The 21,795-nt window shown below is 59.3% G+C and overlaps 1 protein-coding gene and 1 long non-coding RNA gene across 2 annotated transcripts; both read left to right on the top strand.

Moving 5' to 3' along the window:
* The first annotated feature begins 105 nt into the window (after positions 1-105).
* Positions 106-767, top strand: LOC134166295 (uncharacterized). Its single transcript, XR_009965818.1, has 2 exons — positions 106-190; positions 414-767. It is a non-coding gene; the product is annotated as an uncharacterized LOC134166295 (long non-coding RNA).
* Positions 768-9,450: 8,683 nt separating this feature from the next.
* Positions 9,451-16,233, top strand: LOC134166327 (uncharacterized). Its single transcript, XM_062623879.1, has 13 exons — positions 9,451-9,460; positions 9,573-9,862; positions 11,474-11,597; positions 11,685-11,885; positions 11,978-12,290; positions 12,696-12,800; positions 13,213-13,359; positions 13,929-13,992; positions 14,472-14,532; positions 14,998-15,089; positions 15,169-15,211; positions 15,869-15,924; positions 16,090-16,233. The coding sequence occupies exons 1-12, from the start codon at positions 9,451-9,453 to the stop codon at positions 15,898-15,900; spliced, it is 1,482 nt and encodes a 493-aa protein (XP_062479863.1). The 3' UTR covers positions 15,901-15,924; positions 16,090-16,233.
* Positions 16,234-21,795: the final 5,562 nt, after the last annotated feature.

Below are 21,795 nucleotides of genomic sequence, written 5' to 3'. Positions count from 1 at the left end.
GTCCAGCTCCCTGTTGTCTCAGACTCGGCTGGATCTGGGGCTCTCTCCCTCCCCTCTCTGCCACCTTTGGGGTGTCCCCCCCCATGATGAGGTGCTTCCACTTGCTTCTGCAGATGCATTGAGTGTGTCGGTCCCTCTGCCCAAAGTTCCCAACATCAGCCTCAGGAACGCCAAGGTTGACATCACCGACGTAAGGATCCCGCATCCCACAGCGCTGCCTGCCCGGGGAGCTGGGGATGCACCCACCCGGGGCAGGGTCCTGCCGAGCCCAAACCACACGCCCCGGCCAGCCCCGCTTCCCAGGGGCTGCTCCCGCGTTCCAGGAGGTCCCACAGGAAAACCTCACCTGGGGAACGGGGGAAAGCTGTGAAATGTGAGTGTGAGAACTGAGGGGTTTGTGCTGCTTCTTGCAGGCAGACAGCTCTGCCGACCAGACCCGTCTGGACGATTCCTGCCCCAACGGACCCTTGTCCCTGCTCCCCTTCCAAGACCGACAGCACCCCATGAGCTCCAGCCCCCTGCTTGCCTCCATGCTCCCTTGAGCGCTGCCCTGGGTCGCTGCTGCGGCCCAAGAGCGATGTGCAGCCAGCTCCAGCCAGTGGGTCCTGGCATAGCCTGGCATCAGGGTAGGGAAAACTGCTCTGCTGGTGGATGCTGGGGGGGTCTGCGGCCACTTTTAACACCCCTGGTGGGGAAGCAGAGCTCTGCCTTGGCTCTGAAGGCTGCTCTCGTACTGCTCTTCCAATAAAGCCTTCCTCTGCCTCAGTGTTTCTCTCTCTGAGGGTTTATTCCCACCCCGTCTCACTGCGCCCTGTGCCACCGGGCCGGCAGCGCAGCTGGAGGAGGCGGCTGTACCCGGAGCCGGGAGCCGGCACCACGCCGGGGGTGGTTGCGGGGCTCAGGCTGCGGCACAAGGTGTGGAGCAGCAGCTCGCACCCACGGGAGATGGGCTCTGGCGCGCGGGGTGCTGCGGGTCCCTGCCCGGCTGGGTGCTGCAGGTCCCTCCCCGGCTGGGTGCTGCGGGTCCCTCCCCGGCTGGGTGCTGCGGGTCCCTGCCCTGGCTGGGTGCTGCGGGTCCCGGCCCGGCTGGGTGCTGCGGGTCCCTGCCCGGCTGGGTGCTGCGGGTCCCTCCCCGGCTGGGTGCTGCGGGTCCCTGCCCGGCTGGGTGCTGTGGGTCCCTCCCCGGCTGGGTGCTGCGGGTCCCGGCCCGGCTGGGTGCTGCGGGTCCCTGCCCGGCTGGGTGCTGCGGGTGCGCAGGGGTGCTGGCAGTGCTCTGACAGTGCGGGGTTAGCAAGGGGCCGGCTGACATCGCCCGCTTGGAGCCCGTGTTGCAGCCGCTGCAGGGGCAGCAGCTCCTGCCAAGGGCTCGTTTGCAGCACGTCCCACATGGAGCTGGTTGTGCAAGGCTCTGCACGGAGCCAGGCCAGGAAAACTGAGCTCACACCCCCTCATCTGCTGCTCGTTTAGGAGCTCATTATCACCTTGTTATCACCTACACCAGGCTGATTGCCGCACCTGGTATCTCACAAAGGTATTAAGTGTCGAGGACAGCAGGGCAGAAACACCCTCATAGCCTGGAGCTGGCACGGAGCAGCGTGTTCACCACCCTGGGGCTGTGGAAACCTCTGCTGGGGACAGGCGGGATGATTCCCGGGAACGCTGCTGGGGTGAGCACTAAAGGAGACTAAAATCCCCTGGTGCTTTGCTAAAGGATCTCCAGGCTCTCTCTGGGAACTTAACATTGCCCTGATACAGTGGTGTGTGTGAGACACCCCGTTTGTGGGTGCTGGTCACCCCGTTTGTGGGTGCTGGTCACCCTGCGCGCGGGTGTCAGCAGGGATTTGTCTGGAAGAAGCGGGATCCATCACGGATCTTGGGGCCATGCAGCTCGCAGTGTCTTAGGCTTCTCCTTTGCTTTAGCCCTTGGGTAACCACTACCCGATAGCTGGGTGTCCTGTAACCTGCTGCTCAAAGCTTTTCCCTGTTTGACAAATCTTTCTGCACGTTGGGATACACCAAACCCACAAATCCTGTTCTATACACTCAATCCCCTAGCCCAGCTTTTACAGTTTAGGCATCTTTCCACATTTCTGCATTACCTTTGCTATGTAAGGACCCGAGGCTCCTCCCTGTTAAAGCAGAGGTGTCTCTGGACAGAGCAAAGGTCTCCCCCTGACCAGAAGCTGAGCACTAAGGACCAAAGTCAGGCTTCGGAATCCAGGATAAAGCCAGGTAAGGAAGGATGGTCAAACCAGTGGTACAGGGTGCTGCAAGCCTGGGGAGGCAGAGCCACCATTTTACCTGCCAGCCCTGCAATGTGCTCTGGTGAGCAAGAAAAGCTATGGGAATAACTCCAATAATGGTAGACATGTACTAATTCTGGTTTATATTTAGTGACTAGCCTGAAAAATCAGAACAAAGGTTGCTATAGTAAAATGAAACCCTTCTCTGAAGAACCATATTCATTTGACACAAAAAGTTAACCCTTTTAAGGTTGTTAGTATGATTTTTATGGATGTAAGGTTCAAACAGGCCGTCTTAAGGAGAAAAGCTTTATTCCAATGCAAGTTTCTTGTAGCACTGCAGCATTCAATTGAGTAGCTACTCATAGGGTGGATACTAGCTGGGGCAGCTCAGTGGGGTCCATAGGTGATGGGTAACGGTTTCATACTGTAAGTTGGAAATGCTGTGGGGGTGCCCAGGAACAGGAATAAGCAAACAGACCCTGGAGTGGCTCAGAAGCTGGCTTCTGCATCAGGACACGCTCCTCTTCCCCTTTCTGTGTGTGTCCAGGTCTGTTTGCTGAATGCAGCTTTGGTTCTCCTCGAGCTCCTGGTTCCAGTCACTGAAAAATGTCACCCAGATGGAAACACCTGACCCACCTCCAGCCTGCTCCCACCCTCTTCCTGACCAGGTCCTGCCGCAGCTCCCAGCCAAGCAGAGGACACCATGGCACCGGCTCTGGCGTTCTCCTGTGTGCTCTGCTGACTCCATCTCCAGGCCAGCCAAAAGGTGCCACCCCCAGGCTCAGTAAAGGAGTTGGAAGTGATGGTGAATCCCCCTGCCTCCTCGAGGTGAGACCCTGGGGAGCAGGAACCAGCAGTGGTCCCTGGGGGTTGATGCTCTTGTACCAACACAGCCCGAGCAGCCCACATGTGAGGTCCCCACTCGAGGGCAGCAGCAATGGCCAGGGTCAGCTCTGCCTCGTGGGTGATGGTCCAGCTCTTCCAGGCTCCCTGCGGCAGAGCAATGATGTCCTCCAAGGCGCCCTCAGAGAGGTGCTGCTCAGGGGCAGACGTCCCAGCACAGATGGAAGTGGGGAGCTGCTGGGTGGCCTTGGAGGAGGTGTCCTTGGTGGTGCTGGTGCTGGTGGCCTGCTTGGTGGCATCGCTGGTGGTTTGCTGGGTGGTGGTGGCAGGGTCTGCCTGGCGGCTGCTTGTTGGAGGGGGTGATGCCGGCGGTGGCTTGCTGGGTAGAGCAGGCACTGGAGGTGTGTATGGGGGTGAGCCCAGAACCCCCCCCCAGGGAATGGCTGGCAGCCGGTGGCGATGCCCCCAGGGATGCCAGCCCCATGGGGGTGCTGGAGGAGCAATGGATCAGGGACATGTGCTCAGTGATGGAGATCCCCTCAGCACAGTCAGGACCCTTGGTGGCCCCCTTGGCAGTGGAGAGCTGCTCAGCAGCTTGCTCAGCACCGTGCAGGGGCTCACTGGGTAAGGACAGCACCGGTCAGAGCCCTTGTGGGGGGGCCACCCCAGTGCTGGTTGTGGGCAGCAGTGGTGATGCTGCAGGAGATGCTCTGGTTTGGAGGTGATGCTTCGAGATAAACGACTCTGCCATTGCACCGCTGCTGCAAAGAGCCTCTTGAGCTGCACAAGGTCAAGGAAACAGCAGCCGACAGCAGCTTGCCCATAGAGGGTGCACCGAGCACACCGAGCAAGCGAATGCTCACTGGCTTGCAGCCACCCCATTTCAACCCTTATCTGAAGCCCAGCACCAAGCAGAAGCACAGGCAGCAGTAACTCAGCTATAACAAAGCTTCTGGTGAAGCTGGCGAATAACTACACCAGGAAACAACAGAGAAAGCTCGGTGTCTTTTGTCCTTTCTGGTCTAAGCAGCCCCTGAGCTTCCTCCGAAGGTCGCTCCCTTTGCCCTGTGCAGCCTCCTGGGCTTGCTCGGTGTCGCGGTGGAAGTGAGCATCACGTCAAGGGCCAGGCTCACCACGGACGGCACCGGCTACCCCAGGCTGGCGACAGAGAGATGCAGCACCCTCCTTGGTGGCAGACTCCTGTGAGGGTGAGTGACGGACGTGTCCTCTGCTGGCATGGGCCACCTCACCGTTGGCTTTGCTGTCCCCAGCCTGCACCCACAGAACAGCAAACACCCAAGGGCATCTCCCCATGGCACGGTTCTCACTGGTGACAGCCACCCCTGGCCATGTCCCAGGGCTGGCGGTGGTGGCCCCTGCCTGCTCCATGTAAATGGACACGTTGTCCAAGGGCTGCACAACCCCACAGCGATCCCAGAGGGACATTCCTGTCCCACGTGTCACGCTCGTGGGTCACTGTAACCGGCACTGCACAGCATCTGCTGAGATGGGAGCTGTGGGGTGTAAATCATAGAACCCACTTGGGCTGAGTCTGGTTCTGCTCATTTGAGGAGACTCTACACTAGCAGATAAAAGGCAGCAATAAATTTCCCACTGGCTATTTTGGGATGCAAATTACACTTATCTCATGCAAAATCCAGGCAAGCCGAGTCACTTTGCTGCTGCAATTGCCTTGCTCCGGCAGGTCTGTGCTCCGCTCTATTCACAGGGAGTTGTTTAACGGGAGCCATTTGCTCTGCAGCAGGATTTTTCATAGTGCTCCTTTATTTTTCCACAGCCTGCTCCCAGTTGTGGATAATTTATTGGCAAGTGTCCTGAGCAGACTTCTTCCTAATCTGGTGCGTTGGGATGAAACTTCCACCCTGGAGAGGAGCAATGAGTCTGCAAAGCTGCAGCGCAGCTCCTGAGGCATCGCTGGAGTCCCAGAATGGGAGCACGGCCATGGGCTGGGATTAGGGAGGCACACGCCGTGTCTCCATCTGCTCGGGAGTCGCTGCTCCCTCCCTCCCTCGCTGACAAGGTCAGTGCCCCAGCACAGGTCTGCCCGGCTGCTGGGAGCTTCTAAGGATTCTCTGGACCATGTTAGGGGCTCATTGAACCTCTCCTCCCTCCTAAAGCCCCAGGGTCTCTGCCGCGGTCCCACATGGGCCCTGGGACCCTGCTTCTCTGACCAAGGGTGAAGGTGCCCAGGGGCAGGTCCGGAGCTGGTGCAGCCCCAGCAGCACTGGGAGCGCTGCCCCCTTCGTGCCTGGTGCTCCCATTCCCAGGCCAAAGGGGCTGTGAGTCCTTGTCCAGCTCTGACTGTGGGTCACCCCCTGTCCCCCCCGACCCCTGCAGCTCTGCCCGGTGGTTGACATTGCCCTGGGACTCGTAAACAACAGCTGGGTCTTGTGAACTGGGAGTACTGGTGGGTCCCTGCCTTGTCCCCATCACCTCTGCTCTGCCTGCCTGAGGACTGTGAGGCTTTCCCTCTGCTGCTGCAAACCCCTCACTTCACCCCATGGACCCCTCATCTCCCCTTTCCCTGTCTCTAATGACGGACAGAAGGACCCCTTGGTGCTTAACTGGGCACTGCAGGGGGCTGTGAGCTGGCCCCTCCGTTCACAGCTGCTCCTTAGGGAGACGACGTCTCCTGCAGCACAGGGTGCAGGGAGCCAGGGCCAGGGAGCTGCCCTGAGCACCCGCTGCAAACCAGCGCTGGTGCCCCGGGCGTGCTGGGCAGCATCGAGTACACCGCGTCCAGCCTTCCCCTGGTTCCAACCTGTTCCTCGAGGGAGGCTTGAACGTAAGTCACTCAAGTGCTGCATCTTCTGCCCCGTGTGCCGGGGCTGGGCTATCGGGTTTGGGAAGGTTCCCTTGAGCCACCCGGGCAGCGGGTGCCGAGGGCGCCGCGGGGAGCCCAGGGAGATCCCAGCGCATTCCCTGCTCCCGCTGCTGCCGTCATGGGAGAGCACCGCGGGGCTCGCTTTCCCGAGTGCCCGGCGAAGGGAGCGCCGCGGGGCTGGCTCGGGGTCATGCGTGCAGCCATCGCACGCTCCAGGAGCGCGAAGAGCCGTGACGGCAAACACTGCAATGCCCTGGCCGCTTCCTTTCCATGGAACTCCGGGCTGTCATGGGGAGCGTGGCTGGGGCCGGCTGGACCATGGGCTGGCAGAGCCAGCAACTGCCCCACGGGTGCCCGTGCCCCTGCTGCCACCCATGGCAGCCACCGGGGCACCTCCTTGAACCTGCTGTGTCCTGCAGAGCCCCCCTGCCCTCTGCTCCCTCTCTGACCACAGCACACCTCTTTGCTGGCCCCGTTCTCAGGCGAGGACATTAAACTGAAGTAGGGCACTGCGGGGCGGCCGTGGCCATGGCTCTGCAGCGACGGGGGCAGCAGCAGGACTGGGCCATCAGAGGAAGTGCTTGAGTTTTACTCACCTCTGGTTCCTCCCGCAGGGCCGATCTCTCCTTGGTGTCCTCGTCCGTCGGTGGCTTTGACATAGGAACAGGAGCAGCCTCAGCAGCACACAAAACCCCCTGCAGAAAGGAAAGCGCTGGTGGACACTGGCTCAGGAGAACTGAGAGCAGGTAATGGCTGTGGTCTGTTTTGAACAGCACCTTCCTGTCACCTCTGGACGTGGACTTTTTGCATGGCTGATCCATGAGTGGTTCTCAGGCAGATCCTCACTGTGAGGCCCTGGCTCCATGGTGAACAGAGGACATCCCACACATGTCCTCAGTGTCCCCTTGGGATGTGCCCAGGGATGCTCATCCCTGTGCCTCGTAGGGGACAATGGGAGAAGTCAGGGGACCCTGGGCTCTCCTGTGCAGGATACCTGCGGATAGAGCACGTTTGGTTTCCAGGGCTGGCTCCTGCAGGACAGGGTGAGGCCTCAGGACCAGCGGTGGCACTGAGGGACCCCTCTCCCTGCTGCAGGTCTCCCTCCTGGACACGCTCATTGGGCAGGTTCTCGATGTTGCCCTCGTGCCTGCAGTGAACGGTGAGAACCTGCCCGCTCCCCGTGCTGGGTGTGCCATCAGTGTCTGCAGTGAGCTTCACCCCACTGCATGGAGCAGGAGCCAGCGGGACCTGCACTGAGGGGCTTGGGTGGGGTGGGAGGGCTTTGCTGGGAGGTGAAACCTCACACCCTGAGCAGCCTCCCTGGTTGCTTCGCTGGCAGCAGCAGCAATGGCAGGATGCTTCGGGGCAGCAGCAATGGCAGGATGCTTCAGGACAGCAGCAATGGCAGGATGCTTCGGGGCAGCAGCAATGGCAGGATGCTTCAGGACAGCAGCAATGACAGGATGCTTCAGGGCAGCAGCAATGGCAGGATGCTTCAGGGCAGCAGCAATGGCAGGATGCTTCAGGGCAGCAGCAATGGCAAGATGCTTCAGGGCAGCAGCAATGGCAGGATGCTTCGGGGCAGCAGCAATGGCAGGATGCTTGGGGGCAGCAGCAATGGCAGGATGCTTGGGGGCAGCAGCAATGGCAGGATGCTTGGGGGCAGCAGCAATGGCAGGATGCTTCGGGGACAGCAGCAATGGCAGGATGCTTCAGGGCAGCAGCAATGGCAGGATGCTTCGGGGACAGCAGCAATGGCAGGATGCTTCAGGGCAGCAGCAATGGCAGGATGCTTCAGGGCAGCAGCAATGGCAGGATGCTTCGGGGACAGCAGCAATGGCAGGATGCTTCGGGGCAGCAGCAATGGCAGGATGCTTCAGGGCAGCAGCAATGGCAGGATGCTTCGGGGCAGCAGCAATGGCAGGATGCTTCGGGGCAGCAGCAATGGCAGGATGCTTGGGGGCAGCAGCAATGGCAGGATGCTTTGGGGACAGCAGCAATGGCAGGATGCTTCAGGGCAGCAGCAATGGCAGGATGCTTTGCCAGGATGCTTTGCCAAGTTCCGTGGCACAAAAGCCCTTCTGGAGAACCCTGCGGAGGGGGGGGTTGCACGCTGAGAGGATGGAGCTGGGGACTGAGGTTTGGCAGCGAGCCCTGCCTGGCACTGAGCTGGGCTGTGCCCCACAGAGGTGCTGGCAGAGGGGGTTCCCCTCCCCAGGCTGCTGAACATCGACATCGATGTCATTGAAGTGCTTCAGACGCGCCCCGATGGCAGCCCCGCTCCGGGGCTCTGCACAGAGGATTCCAGAGGAAACCAAACCCCTTTGCTTCCCCAGGATCTCTTGCTGTCAGTGTGAGCCGGGGACACTGGGCTGCCAAGGGAGCCCTGGGTTTCCCTCTCTGCCCCCGGGGTGATGGGACTCAGCCTGCCCAGGGAGTCCCTGCCGCATTGCTCTTCGTACCCAATGCAGTAACTTGGTCTCCTCCATGCAAACACTGCGTCCCACCTGCATTGCTGGCACCTGGACCGCGGTGGGGTTTGGCTCTGAACGTTGTTTTGACTCCTCTGTGGACGCTCAGAAGGATCGGGGGTATTTTGTGTTCTCATGCTTGGGTTTAACAAAGTCCATCCCCTTCTGCAGCCACCACGGGTGCTCCAGCCTGTGTGTGTGTGTGTGTGTGTGTGTGTGTGTGTTCCAGTGAACCCCGGGGCTCAGGATGGCCCCCAGTTTATTTATGGCCAGGCTCTTCCCTGCTCTGTTGGAGCAATGAAGCCTTCTCTAAGGCTCTAAAGCTGCCTGTTGCTCTGGGGGAAAGAGGAATAGCTGGGTCAGATGTCATATTGCTGCCTTAGAGTCTGTCCTGCCCTGTCCAGCCAAGATCCACCCTGAAAACCACCTGGAAACAGGTTTTTCCTGTCATCTTTCATGCTTTTCTTCCCTTTCTCTCTATATTCATTTCCCCATTTTCTTTTATTTGCTGTTTCTCAAGCCTCTTTAAACTGTTGAGATTTTTCTTGGAGGCACAGCCCATCTCCTGCTCTCCTCTGCGTGACAGGCAGGTTTCACAGCACAGCTGCTATGCCCTAGATCCACACACTCCTAGTTTGTGACAACTTTTCATTTTAATCTGCCTCGTGCTGTTTCTGTATGGAATTAACTCACTGGCAGGTAATGCTCACCTCTCACTGTCCCTGGTGAATATGATGGCGCCATTTCTGAGACCCTCTCTTTAGCCAAAGAGATAAGAGCATCCCCAGCTCCTCGTGGCATCCCCCTGCACCCCAGGGTTCTGAGGTGGCTCAGAGTAACCGTGATGCTCTAAGGGTGCTCAGGGGTCTGCATGCAGAAAGAAGAGGGGGGAGAAGGAGGAATCACAGATTTCCACCTTGATCAGCATCTTTCTGCTTCACTTTGGGAGAGCAAAGCAAGAGAGACACTGAGTAGCCATGAGCAGCAAAAGCCTGTGCTGGCCATGGCCATGTCCAGCTTCTCTGGACCATGTGCAAGGAGCAGCATGGCGCTGGGTGGGATGGAGCCTGACCAGAGCATCCCCTGCCTGAGGACACGGGCTCCTGCACCAGCACCCAGGGGTGCATTGCTGCACCCTCACCCCCGGTGCTGCTGCCCTGGTCCCAGGGGCAGGAGGAGAAGCCCGGGGAGCGGGATGCAGCGTGTCCGGCAGGAGGAGAGCCGGTGGGCACCGCATCCAGGCTGAGCTGCTGGCCAGGGCCCAGCACGGCTACGTGCAGCGTGCGGGGTCAGGCTGGTGCAGGGTTCACACTTCACAGCCAGCGAGGAGGAACTATCCCGCTTCATCCTTCCCTGGACCTTCCTGGTTCCTGCAGCTCGGCTATATAAGGCTGCTCCTGCCAGCCAGCCCCGCAGAGCGGCCACGGCAGCAGCACCACTGCAGCAAAGGGCTCCAGGTAAGCGGTGCTGCGGCACAGTGGCCACGGAGCAGCTGCTCCCGTTGGGTGACCTGCAGCGAAGTGTGACGCGGCTTTAAAAGCAGGAATTTTAATGATGTTTTCTTTGACTTCTGTAGCAGCATTTAATAATGGATGAGAATTAATTTTTAAAGCCAGCAGAGCTCTTGCTTGTCAAATTCCATGTTTATTTTTGTTGTTACGTTACCACTGAGCCAGCAGAAGTGACTGGGGGTTGGTTGCTTCATGCTCTCGGTGACCAGAATTCAGAGCCATTTTCAGCTTATCAGGTCTCATCTGAGCTGCTGTAAAGCCTTCATCTGCAGAGCCATACATGAATTTTGCATGTGCAAGATGTTCAGCCTAAACGTGTGTGACCAAGGAGACAGCAACCTGATAGATAACGTTAATAACTGCGGCGGCAGTTGCGTTCTAAGAGCTCTTCTGCAAGACCTGAGAGCCTTTGGGGGAGCCTCTTGCAATGCTGCACACGTCTTGCAGAGACCCTCCAACAAATCCCCCTGATTTTATTTGACACGGTTTTCAATAGGAGCTGCCTGAGCCTCCCTCCTCCTCTCCTGTTCAATAATCCCAGCTCCAGGAGCTGTGCATCGCTGCGCTCTGATCAAAGGGAAAATCTCAAAGACAGGCCAGTGAATTAAAGTCTAATTTGATTGTGCCAAGAACTGTCATGGAGGGATTGTTTTCAGAGCACCTGGAACTGATAGCGCAGGTGTTCAGTCTGACCTCAATAGTGACGCTGCTTGGTGCTGAGGCTCTGCAATCCTTTCCTCAGAAGGGAAAGCTGGGACGAGGCCTGGGACATGGGTGCTGCAGGTGGGCATTCCTGAAACGGGGACCCACGGCAGCGCTTCCCTGGTTTCCTGTTCTCACTTATTTGAAGCACCTTTCTGTGCCTAAACAAGCACTCCACAGTGGTGATTGCAACCCCAAGGTGCCCAGGAACGCAAGGTCCTTGAAGGTGCTTTCTTTTGAATAGAGGCAAATCAAATTCAGGGAAAATGGGCTCTTTTCATAGCCTGAATGGAGCGCCATGAGAAGAGCAAACAACCTGCCCATGGCAAAGGGAGTGTGGTCTGGCTGTGCCGCGGGCTTTAATAACAGTGTTCTTCATAGCAGGGAGAAGGACGCGGCTTTGACACTCACCGTTTTTCATCCGGCTGCGTCCCTGTGAGTGCTCCTCTTCCAGGGTCACTTCGGAGCGGTGGGAAGCCATCCATCTCTCCCTGCAAGGTCCTCCTGCCTCATCTCCGTCCTCGAGCTCTCTTGAAATGGCATTTTCTCCCTGCAAGCTTCCCTGCAATGTCAGGCACCAGCTCCGCAGAGGGGTAGCCCACGGGCATGCACAATGCAGAGCAGCTCGGCGCTGTGCTTCAGTGGCTGCCTGATAACCAGGAGCAGTTTGACCTTTCCGGGTGGGAAAAGGGTGCTGTGGGTCTGGGCTGGCCCCTGGGGGCTCCATGTCCAGGGGGGACCTGCCCCACTGCCTGGGAGCAGCGCACGTGAAGGATGGAGAGCCGGATCGGTGCCCAGGCTGCCCATTCCTATGGGGTGGGGCTGATGCTTGAGCTGATGTGGGTTTCTCCACAGGTGCTGGGTCAGAAGATGCTGCGCTTCTGGTGTCTCGTCCTTGCCACAGGCCTCCTGCCCCCCTCCCAGGGCCTCCTCAACCTGGGCAGTGTCCTTGGGCTGAGCCCAGCGCAATCCAAAGACGGTGAGCTCCGCGGTGCTCCGTGTGTCCCATGGGAGCATCCTGGCACAGGTGGGAAGTCTGGGGGGTAACTGGGACTTTCGTGTGCAGGTCTGCTTGGAACCGGTCTTGGCAGCGAAGGTCTCCTCAACCAAAAAAGTGGCTTGCTTGGCACAGGCCTCTTTGGTGAGGATGGGCTCCTCGGTACCGGCATCCTTAGCACGGGAAGTCCGAGTGGAAAAGGTAGCGGAGGTTCCAGTGATGCAGGAAAAGAGTCCAGCAGCTCTGGGATCCTCGGGACAGGCCTCCTAGGTGAGGAAGGTCCACATGGCATGGGTGTGCGTGGGAGAGGAGGCTGCTGGGCGGTGAAAGCCAGGACAGTAATGGAGATGTGACTGTTACAGGAGGACAACCTGGCAGCAGCGGTCTGCTCGGCACTGGCGTCCTTGGTGGAGACGGGCTCCTTGGCACTGGCGTCCTTGGTGGAGACGGGCTCCTTGGCACTGGCGTCCTTGGTGGAGAAGGCCTTGGCAATGGTCTCGGCAGTGCCCTCCTTGGCAATGCGAGCCTTCTTGGACAGAAAGGTTTGCTTGGCACAGAGCTGCTTGGAAAAGGAGGTCTCCTGGGCAATGGAAGTCTCCTTGGTCTCGATGGCGTGCTGGGTGCAGGAGGACTGCTGGGCGGTGGAGTCCCTGGCACACCAACACACTTCTCCTGGTAAGTGGGCACCGAAGCACAGGGGTGGTGCTCACTGCAGGGTAATGGATCAGTCCAGAGGATGGGTTCCCCTAAGGGGATGCTCAGGAGCCAACTCTTCCCTCTTACATCAACCACCAGTCCCGGGCTCATGTGAGGAGCTGAGATAGGGAAATTCCAACCAAAGATGGGAAAAGTCTTCCCTATGGGAGTGATGCGACACTGTGATGGGCACCCCGGGAGCTGGGGGTGCAGCCCTGAGCAAACTGACCCTGCTTTGAAGTTGTCCCTTCCCCACCATCACTTTTCACTGGGAATACCCCCATAGGTAGCAGGTCATGCAGTGAAGAGGAGGAGATGGGGCTGCGGGGGCTGCTCCTGCTGACCCTGCCGTCCCAAGGTGGGTTTGCTTTGGTGTCGGCCCAGGCTGAAGGTGCTGAACCTCGAGAACGTGCGAGTGTCCTGCAGGGTCGTTCGCGGCAGCGAGTTTGTGCTGAGCCTGTACTCGAAGCTGGTGCTGCGCTTGCCAGGGTGAGCAGGGCTGGGGGAGGCGGCGGAGCGGGGCCGGGGGGAGGATGGCACGTTCCTGGGTGCTGGGGGAGCATCCCCAGGCGCTGGTGGCACTAAAGCATCGCCCCGGCCAAGCCGACTCCAGTGGCCCTGGCACAGCCAGGGGCAGCTCCGGTTCAGCCAGGGGCAGCTCCGGCTCAGCCAGGGGCAGCTCCGGTTCAGCCAGGGGCAGCTCCGGTTCAGCCAGGGGCAGCTCCGGCTCAGCCACGGGCAGCTCCGGTTCAGCCAGGGGCAGCTCCGGCTCAGCCAGGGGCAGCTCCGGCACAGCCAGGGGCAGCTCCGGTTCAGCCACGGGCAGCTCCGGCTCAGCCACGGGCAGCTCCGGCTCAGCCAGGGGCAGCTCCGGTTCCCGAGGTGCTTCCCTGTCCCCCAGGATTTTTCAGTTTCTGAGCGGCTCCTCGGTGGAGACAAACATCACGTCCCACATGGCGCTGACCCAGGACACCCCCGGGGACCTCAAGCTGGTGTCTAAGGATTGCAGCAACCTGCTTGTGGGCTTCAAAGTCAACCTGCGGAGGGGGTGAGCGTGGGCGCTGAGGGGGTTTAGCAGGGATGGAGCCATCACTCGGGAGCCCAGCCCAGCCCCGCTGTGCCTACCTGGGGCTCATCCACGGCCGGGTTGGATGGGGCTTGGAGCAAGGGGTCCCTGCCCGTGGCAGGGGTTGGCGCTGGAGGAGCTTTAAGGTCCCTTCAACCCAAACCACTCTGGTTCTGTGACTATTCTACGACATCGCCATTGATCTATGTGGAGCAATGCATGCGCTCGGAAGTGGTTAAAACAAGAGGCAGGACTCGCAGCTCTTTGCAAGTCTGCAGCGGGGCAGAATTTCAGCCTCAAAGCTGGGCACAGATTTCCTCCTCAGCAACCAGATTTGGGAACCAGGGAGCAAAATCCGCAGCATCAGTAATTCCTGCTGAAGCCCGGGGGAGCTGTGGGCTTGCGGCATCTTTAAACACAGCGGCAGGAGCAGACAACGGGTGCTGGTGCTCCCGTCCCGGGCTCAGGGGGCAGAGCTGGGGTTTGTCTGGATGCCAAGGCCTGGCTCTGAGACCTCCCCCAGGGATTTCTGTGCTTCCCTCCCTCGGCAGGTTTTTCACCAACATGGTGAGCAATCTGCTGAACAGCTCCCTCCGGTCCCTCATACCCGCGCTGGTGAGTGCCTCAAAGCCCTGCACTTACTGCAGCTCTCGCCACAGCTGTGCAGCAGTTACTCACACACACTCTCTACACATACATGTGCACACAGCCACATCCCGTGAGTGAATTCCCAGACTCCCCTGACCTTTCTTACAGCCCGGAGTTAGTTGTTAGGAGCAATTCAAACGGCATCGCTCGGTGGGACGGGGTAATCTGCACCCGACGGCTCTGTGAAAGGCCGGTGCCGAGGCGCTGAGCAGGGCTGGCAGCCCCAGAGGAAAGGGGTTTCTGAGCGAACCCTTTATTCTGTTCAATGGAATCCGTGCCCCGAGCAGAGAGGGCTCAACAACTGATGTTGCTTTATCCATGGGGGGGCCTGTGAGGAGCCGATTGTTCCATCTCGAGTTAAACCTGTGAACCCCACGCAGTGGTAGGAAGCACATTGCTACACCCATGGTGTCCTCACCAAGGCTGAGCCACTTGTTCCTTTGCAGCTCTGCCCGCTGGTGAACATCTGGGTCAGCATCATCAACATTAAGCTTCAATTCCTCAACCGTAAGTCGTCAAATTGCCTTTTCTACATTAACTTTTAGAGGAACACTTGAGCTCTCTCTCCAGTCACCTCCACAGGCCCTGGGGGGCTCAGGAGAGCCGGACCCACTGGAGAAGGGGTTGCTTTGCTTGGCAAAGCTGCTGGGGGGGGGGCACAGTCCTGGCTCATCCCTGGTGCCTGACGTGGCAAAACCACCCTGGCCCTGCTGTCCTCCAGTGCCCAAGGCCAGGTGGGACACAGGGGCTTGGAGCACCCTGCTCCAAGGTGTCCCTGCCCGCGGCAGGGCTTGGAGCTGGAGGAGCTTTAAGGTCCCTCCCAACCCAAACCATCCCGTGGTTGTGTGCTGGGGCCGTGGCCAGGCAGGACTGAGCTCCCCAGCCTCTGGCTCCATGCACCAGCACGGGCAGAGCACCCAGCAGGTCCTGGTGAGCAGCCGGCTCTGCCCAGCCCCATTGACCTCTCCTCAGGCGTCGTCTCCTTTGGGCTCCTGGGGAAAATCCACTCGGCCCTTTCCAGTTTGCCGGTGTCGAGCGGGCACTACATGGAGCTGGACCTGCAGGTACGGCTGTGTCCACCCCGGCCCCCCCGCCCTCCCTCTCCCTCCCCTCTCACACCTTCCTCTCTCCTTGCTTGCGCAGAACTACCCATTCCCAAGCGCCTTCATCGACTGGCTCCTGCGCAGTAAGTCCAGGCACAACGGGATCCCCACTGTGGGCCAGACAGGCAGCAGCCCAGGCTGTGGGGATGCTCGGGGCGATGCAGCCCTGGTGCAGGCAGCGGCCAAGAGCGGGTCCCCACGGCCCCGGGGTGCAGCCGAAGCTTCAGGGTGCTGACGCATCTCAGGAAGGGCCCACAGAGCGCTTCCACCCCACACAGCGGTGCTGGGGGTGGTTCCTGGTCCGCAGTCCTCAGAGGCATCCCCCGGCTCAGGCCCTTGGTGCCTCCGGGTGTGCGGGTGTGAGACAAAGTCTGTGTTCCCCTACACGGGCCCTGCACAGCCCTGGAAAAGTCGTTCACCTCTCATAAGAGGATTTAATAATATTTACTTAATAGGAGTGAATAATGGTCCTCGGGATGCTGCGAGGGTTAATTAGTATTTGCAGAGGTGATTGGAAGAGCTTCCAGCCTCATATGCATGCAAAGTTAATATATAGAGGAGGGAAGGAAGAGCTGGCCGCGGTCCCAGCTTCCCCCGAGCCGTGCTCCTCAGGGCACTAAATCAGCTCTGCCGCTGCAGCTGAGGGATCTCAGCCATTGCTGTGTCGGGAGCCGGCCCCACAGATGTGAGCTGTGGGGCTGGGGGGGGCCAGGGGCACTGACCTGGGTCCCTCTCCCCAGTCACAGGCATCAACCTCGGGGGCACTCCGTAGCCATGGGGCCAGCAGCGCTGTGGGGTAAGGATGGTTTGCTGGGACCTGGCTCAGAGCCTCGGTGCTGGTGCTGGTGCCGGGGCTGGCTGAGCCGAACCCTCCAGAGCTGAGCCTGCACTGATGGGGAGCACGGAGCTGCTGCTCCAGGCTCCTGCACTGGCCAAAACCTCAGCTCCAGCATCCCCACAGGTACCCCACGGCCATTCCCACTGCTCCACCGTGAGGAGGAGGAGGAGGGAGGAAGATTGCTGGATACATGGAGAACAGACATGAAAATAGAGAAACCCACCCAAGAAAACTCCCTGCTGCTTCTGCGTTACGTTTCAGACTGATCACTGGAGTCTCGGTCCACCCCAGGGTTAGCAGTGCCAAGAGTTATCTTTGCTGCTGCTTAGGTGTGCCAATGCACTGCTCCCGCTGGATCCAGGGCAGCAGCCTCAGGCCATGCCCACATTCACTCCCGGTGTCACAGCCACAAGCCACTCATTAGGGCACCCACTAACGAAGGTACAGCCCGACCCCAGCCCCTCCTCAAGCACCCCATGTTCTGCCTGGCCCTGGGCTGTGGTTTGGGCTGGGAATTGCTCGGCACAGAGGAGCCCTTCCTGGTGCTGGACCAAGACCCCCCTGGCTGGCAGTGGGGATGTCATCCCCTGCGGCTGCCCCATGGGAGCCCTGTGAGTTTGCCCCAAATCCCTGTGAAGGGAGAGAAAAGGGACAAGCACCAGCGGCCTGTGGAGGCTTTGTCTTTGCTCTCCTTCTGCTCCGTGACGGGTTTACCATTTCAAAAGGAAATGCTGCTGCTTCCAGCGATTTCATCCTGTTAAAAAGAAGGCAGAAAAAGGCCTAATCCAGGCGGTACGTGGCTGATGCGTTCCCACACAGCTGTGCTTCCAGTGATCAGAGGAAACGCTATCCCGTCTTGTGATCCGCAAGCGGGGCTGGGGGTCGCGCGTGGTGGGGGAGGCGGATTCACGTCCCTCCTGTTACTGCTTGCAATAAAAGGGTTTTCTTCATCTGCATTCCGCACGTGGCTTGGTTCCTTTCCAACCTGCCACAGGGGTTCTGTGTTTGCCGGGGCTTTGCTGTTTGTCTCCCCATCAGCCCAGCAGTGACTCACAGCAAAGAGCACTGGACAGGTACATCTGCTGGCAAGGTGGGGAGCCACGGCCAGGCCAAGCCCTGCCGACCCTCTCCCGGCTAAGGGCACACGGCCGTGGTCCATGGGAGCCGTAACTGCTCCCCTCATTTGTATTTATGCAGATTTATGCTGCCCTTTTCCCTCAGCCTCTGGTTCTTTTGTTCTCTGCTCCTGCTCCCCGCGTGCTGCCAGCGAGCCGGGAGCTGTTGGACATGAACAAACACGTCCCTTGTGCCCCGCTGGGGCTCATCCCCCGGACTGGGGCTGGGACCAGGACCCCGGGGGTGCCACACGGCACCGCGTGGCATCAGCCCCTTCCCAGTGCCATGGTGGCTCCACTGCGAAGCACCAGCACCCTCCTCTGCCTCTGCCCGTCACCGGTCCCTCTGCTCCTGCCCATCCCATGGGCACAGAGGGGGTCCCGGGAGCCAGGTTTCCAGGCAGCATCTCCCCTGCTCCCGACCCACTGCTCACCCCACATTCACACTCGACTTTGCCACCAGCTGCGGGGCCATGGGGGTGCCCCTGCAGCCGACACCAGCCCCACTCTGGGGCTCCACTCCTCAGCTGGCTTTGACAGGAGTGGGATCTGTGTGAAACCGGCCCCGTGCTGGGCAGCACCAGCACAGGGGAGCAAGGGCTCGACAGGAGCAGTGATGAGCGCCTTTGGAGCTGAACCACAGCTCAGGTATTTCAGCTCAGGGTCCCCACAGAGTTATCTGTGCGGGGCAAAAGCTGCAGGGTTTTATTCGTCACAAAGCAGCAGCTTCTCACCATTTCCCCGTGGTCAGGAGGCTGAAGGGCTCAAATGCCCACCAGAAAACCAGCTTCTAAACGCAGTGATGAAACGTGAGGTCTGGGCCGGTGGGCGGGGGTTTGCTTTGGCCCCTGTCCATGCAAAACCAAAGCCCTGAAGGCAAACAACAGCCTCGGCTTTCACTGGGCTCGATCCGGTGCCTCTTTCGTAAGGTGCTTTGTTGTACAAGAGCACCCAGCCCAGCTCTGAGCATCTCCCACGCTCTCCCACCCAACAAGGGCACAAAGAGCCCTGGAAGATGGATGAGAGCTCGGTGCTTGCAGCCGGGCACTGCGGATGCTGGGCCCATTAGGGTACCATTGCTCCCAGTAGGGCTGTGCTGGGCTCCCTGCTGAGCACGGGTGGGGGAGGTTTTCCCATCAGCAGCTGTTAAAGATGGAGTTAAATGAGGAAACCCTGAGCAGAATCTTTACCTCCAACGTCAGCACGGTCCCTGTCTCAAAGGGAACTGTCCTGTGAAACACCCGCTCGGGTCTGACAGCTCCCAAGCTGCCCCCGGCCTTCCCGAGACTTCCTGAGACCGAGTAACAAGAAGATGATGTTAAAAGCAGGTTAAAAGCAGCCGGAACAACGCAGAGGGGATGGAGCCGCTTGCTCAGGCTCAGCCCCCTGCATCGGGGCTGACGGGAGGAGGAGCCCCCGCTCCGGCTGCTCCTTGCCGCGGGCTGTGGTGAGCATCCCTCAGCCGATGGCTCTGTCGCGGTGCCGCCCCACGCCCGGCCGCTGCCAAACCAGGGCTCCTGGAAGCCCAGGGATGCATTTTCCTGGTCTTAGGAAAGAGACGGAGGAGATTTGGGTATTTGCTTTGCTACCACTGAAGGTTCAGTGAGACAGTCCCTGAAGCCAGCTCCCTGACTGCTTGGAAGGTGCCTCCAGCAGAACAGAAACCCCAGGCATGGCCCCTTGAAATAATGGGAGATAATTCCCATTCACTTCCAGTTTCCTAGGGAAAGTTCTGCTAAGAGGGGTGAGAACATCCCAGCATCCTGTCCAGCCAAACCTTAACAGTGTCCAACACTGGGGAACCCAGTAACTCCAGCTTATTCCAATGCTGATTGTTTTCATTGGGAAAACCTGTCCCCTTGTGTTCAGTCAGACCCCCCCCACTCAGGAGCGACTTGTGCCCATCACTGCCCGTCTGTGCCATGGGACACCTGTGAAAAGGGAGTCTCAGAGAATCATCCTGGTTTTCCAGCCCAACCCTGCTGTCCCCATGGATTGCACCACCTCTGCCTCATGGAGGCATCTGGATTACTCTATTGGCTCGCGAGAGCACCAGGGTGGCAGAGCTCAGGCTGGGATTAGAGGGGAGCAGAGACACCCCAGTGTCACCTCAGCTCCCAGCACTGGCCACCCTCCCCTCACGGAGCCCCGGGTGACTCTGCAATAACTCAGGCAGGAGGGGAAAAGACTGGAATAAAAATATCTGGAAGATACGGAGCCATTAATGAAAAGCATCAGAAAATAGATATCAAGTAATGACACCATGGTGAGAGCTTATTAATAGCAAAGGCTAAAGATAAAGCTAATTTAAAGCTGATGAGACAGGACAGCTCATCTCCAGGAGAACAAGAAGTCAATAGCTGGCTGTCAGTACAGGAGCAAATTGCTCGCAAGGGAGGAGGGAAAGGCACAGGCCCCAGAGCAGCAGCTGCTGTGACAGACTTGTGAGCTCCACTCTGCATTCACAAAGCCCTGGAGAGCTGGGGGTGCCGTTCACATCCCATTGGAATTCCATGCACAGCCAGCAGCACTCCAGGGTGTTGCCTGGATGGAAATGCTCGTCCTGGTGCTGGGTGGGCTGTGGAGCAGCTTGGGGCTGGTGCGAGGACACTGGGATCCAGGCACTGCCGGTGCTGCGATGGAGAGCACCTCGAGTTGCCAGCACAGAGGAGCTGTGTCTGAAGGAGCCTTTAGGAGCAGCCGTGCCCTTCCTGCTGGAGCCCAGACACAGCCCATTCCCCAAAGGAATGAACTCAAGGTATAAATGAGCTTAGAAATGGAAACCCTGTTAAAACATTCTCTGTGTTGCATTGAATCCCAAAGCTTCACGCAAACACCTTCAGCAATGGTGATGAAAACCCACCACAGGAGACCCCCATGGACCCCAGCCCGCAGCAGAGGTGGTGCAGGAGGAGGAGGCCGGGGGAAAAGGGCTGGCAAGAGCAGAAGCCTCTCTGCCGCAGTGACATCCCCTGGGCACGGGGAGGGAGCTGCTCCGAGCCTTGGAGATGGGCACAAGGCTGGGCAGGGGCAGAGCAATGATGCTGAGGCTGAGGCTGCCCTCAGGCTGGTGACTGCTGTGGTGAGCTAAGAGCGCCCGCTGCCGCCTGTCCCTCCCCGGGAGCCCAGCCGGGACCGGGGGCCAAACGGGTTTGTTCTCCAGCACTGTGATGGGCGCCAGAGAAGAAACGGGCTCCTGTTCTCCCCGGCAGAGACCTCCCTGCACGTGAAGCTGTGTGTGTGCCCCTGGCGATGCCCAGCGCCGGGGAACACGTGCAGGCGGGGTTGGGAAATCCCGGGCTCAGGAGATGCCGGGGTGCAGCGAGTGCCTGCGAGCAGGCGGCACCCCCGCACCTCGGGGCTGTGCGGGGAAATCCCAGCTCCGAGCTGCCCAGGGGTTTGCCCGCGGCTGGCACCGGGCAGGGCTGGCTGCAGGAGGCACGGGAGCGTTGCTGCGTTCCCAGAGGGAGCGGGGCAGGAGGAGCCGCGGGGCTGAGCCCGCAGGACGCCGATGGAACCCCAGCCCGGTAGCGGGACAGGCTGGAGGGAGCAACGTGCCTTGTGTGAGCTGCTGTGAGCGCTGATCCCTGTCAGACACTTACCCCCAAACCTGGCCCCATCCCGCTGTGAATGGGGAGGGAGCTGTGGAATCGAGAGGTGTGAAGGAGAAGGGGTCAAAGGCCTCTTTGCAGAGGCTACGTTTGGAATGAGCCTCTGCTTCAATCAGAGACCCCATTAACCCAAATGAGAGGCAGATGTTCCAGGGCAGGGGCCGCAGGGCCCAGCTGGGGGCACACAGGACAGCACAAACCCGCTCCAGGCAGCACTAAGGCTTTGTCACTATGTACTGGTGATGCTGGGCCAGAGCCATGTCCCGGGCTGTGTCCCCAACCTTCACCAACAGCTACAGCAGAAACCAGGCTCAGGGGGCTCCTCACCAGTGCCACAGCCCATGCCCAGTGCACAAATCAGTAGGAGAACATAAACTTGGAACCAGAGGCATTTGAACAGCAGAACGAGCAGATAACCCCAAACCCGTGTCCATAAATACCTCCTTTGTTCTGATGTGCTTTTTTTATCCCTGACTTCTGGTCCCGTGGTGTTATTTCTCACAGTTTCCATCCCAAGCGCGTGGATGCAGGAAGGGTGAGCACACAGAGCACTGGCCTGCAGAGAGGAGGGGTTTAGGATGGAGGGTTGGACCTGAGGACTCCCGAGTCATCCCTGAAACAAAATCCCACCCAGCATCCAGCCCATCGTGGTTTCCTCTGAGGAACGGCTCCTGCTGGGCCCAGGAGCAAGCAGAGCCTGGCAGGGGCTGCCTCCAGCTCTTCTCCAGAAGGACAAGAGCAGCTTTCAGATTGTAACAGGGCTGCTGCCTCCTGGGAGCCCTACAGGAACACACCAGAACTTGTTCTGAGCACTTGGTAAGGGCTGAGCTGCGTTACAGGATGCACCTCATGAGGACAGTTATGGAACTGGTTGAAATTAAGGCTTTTAAATACTGGTAATAAAAACCTGGGAAGCCTCCTTGCTGGTAACACAGCCCAGAGAGTCCCTGCCAAGCCTGGGTACTGATTCCTGGATCTGTGTTTCTCTACAGGGCAGGTACAACTCGTGTTCACACTAACCAGTACTCTGGTCTGGTCCCCAGCTGTTGTATCACAGCATTCCCAGCAGAACCAACCCCTTCCCATTGCAGAGGTTTGCCAAA

This window comes from Pezoporus occidentalis, unplaced genomic scaffold (genome assembly GCF_034315485.1).
Source record: "Pezoporus occidentalis ecotype Australia unplaced genomic scaffold, CSIRO_AGI_Poc_V1 ctg259, whole genome shotgun sequence".
Lineage (NCBI taxonomy): Eukaryota > Metazoa > Chordata > Aves > Psittaciformes > Psittacidae > Pezoporus > Pezoporus occidentalis.
Note: the sequence above shows the minus strand (reverse complement) of the source record. Positions and strands in the feature narration are given on the sequence as shown.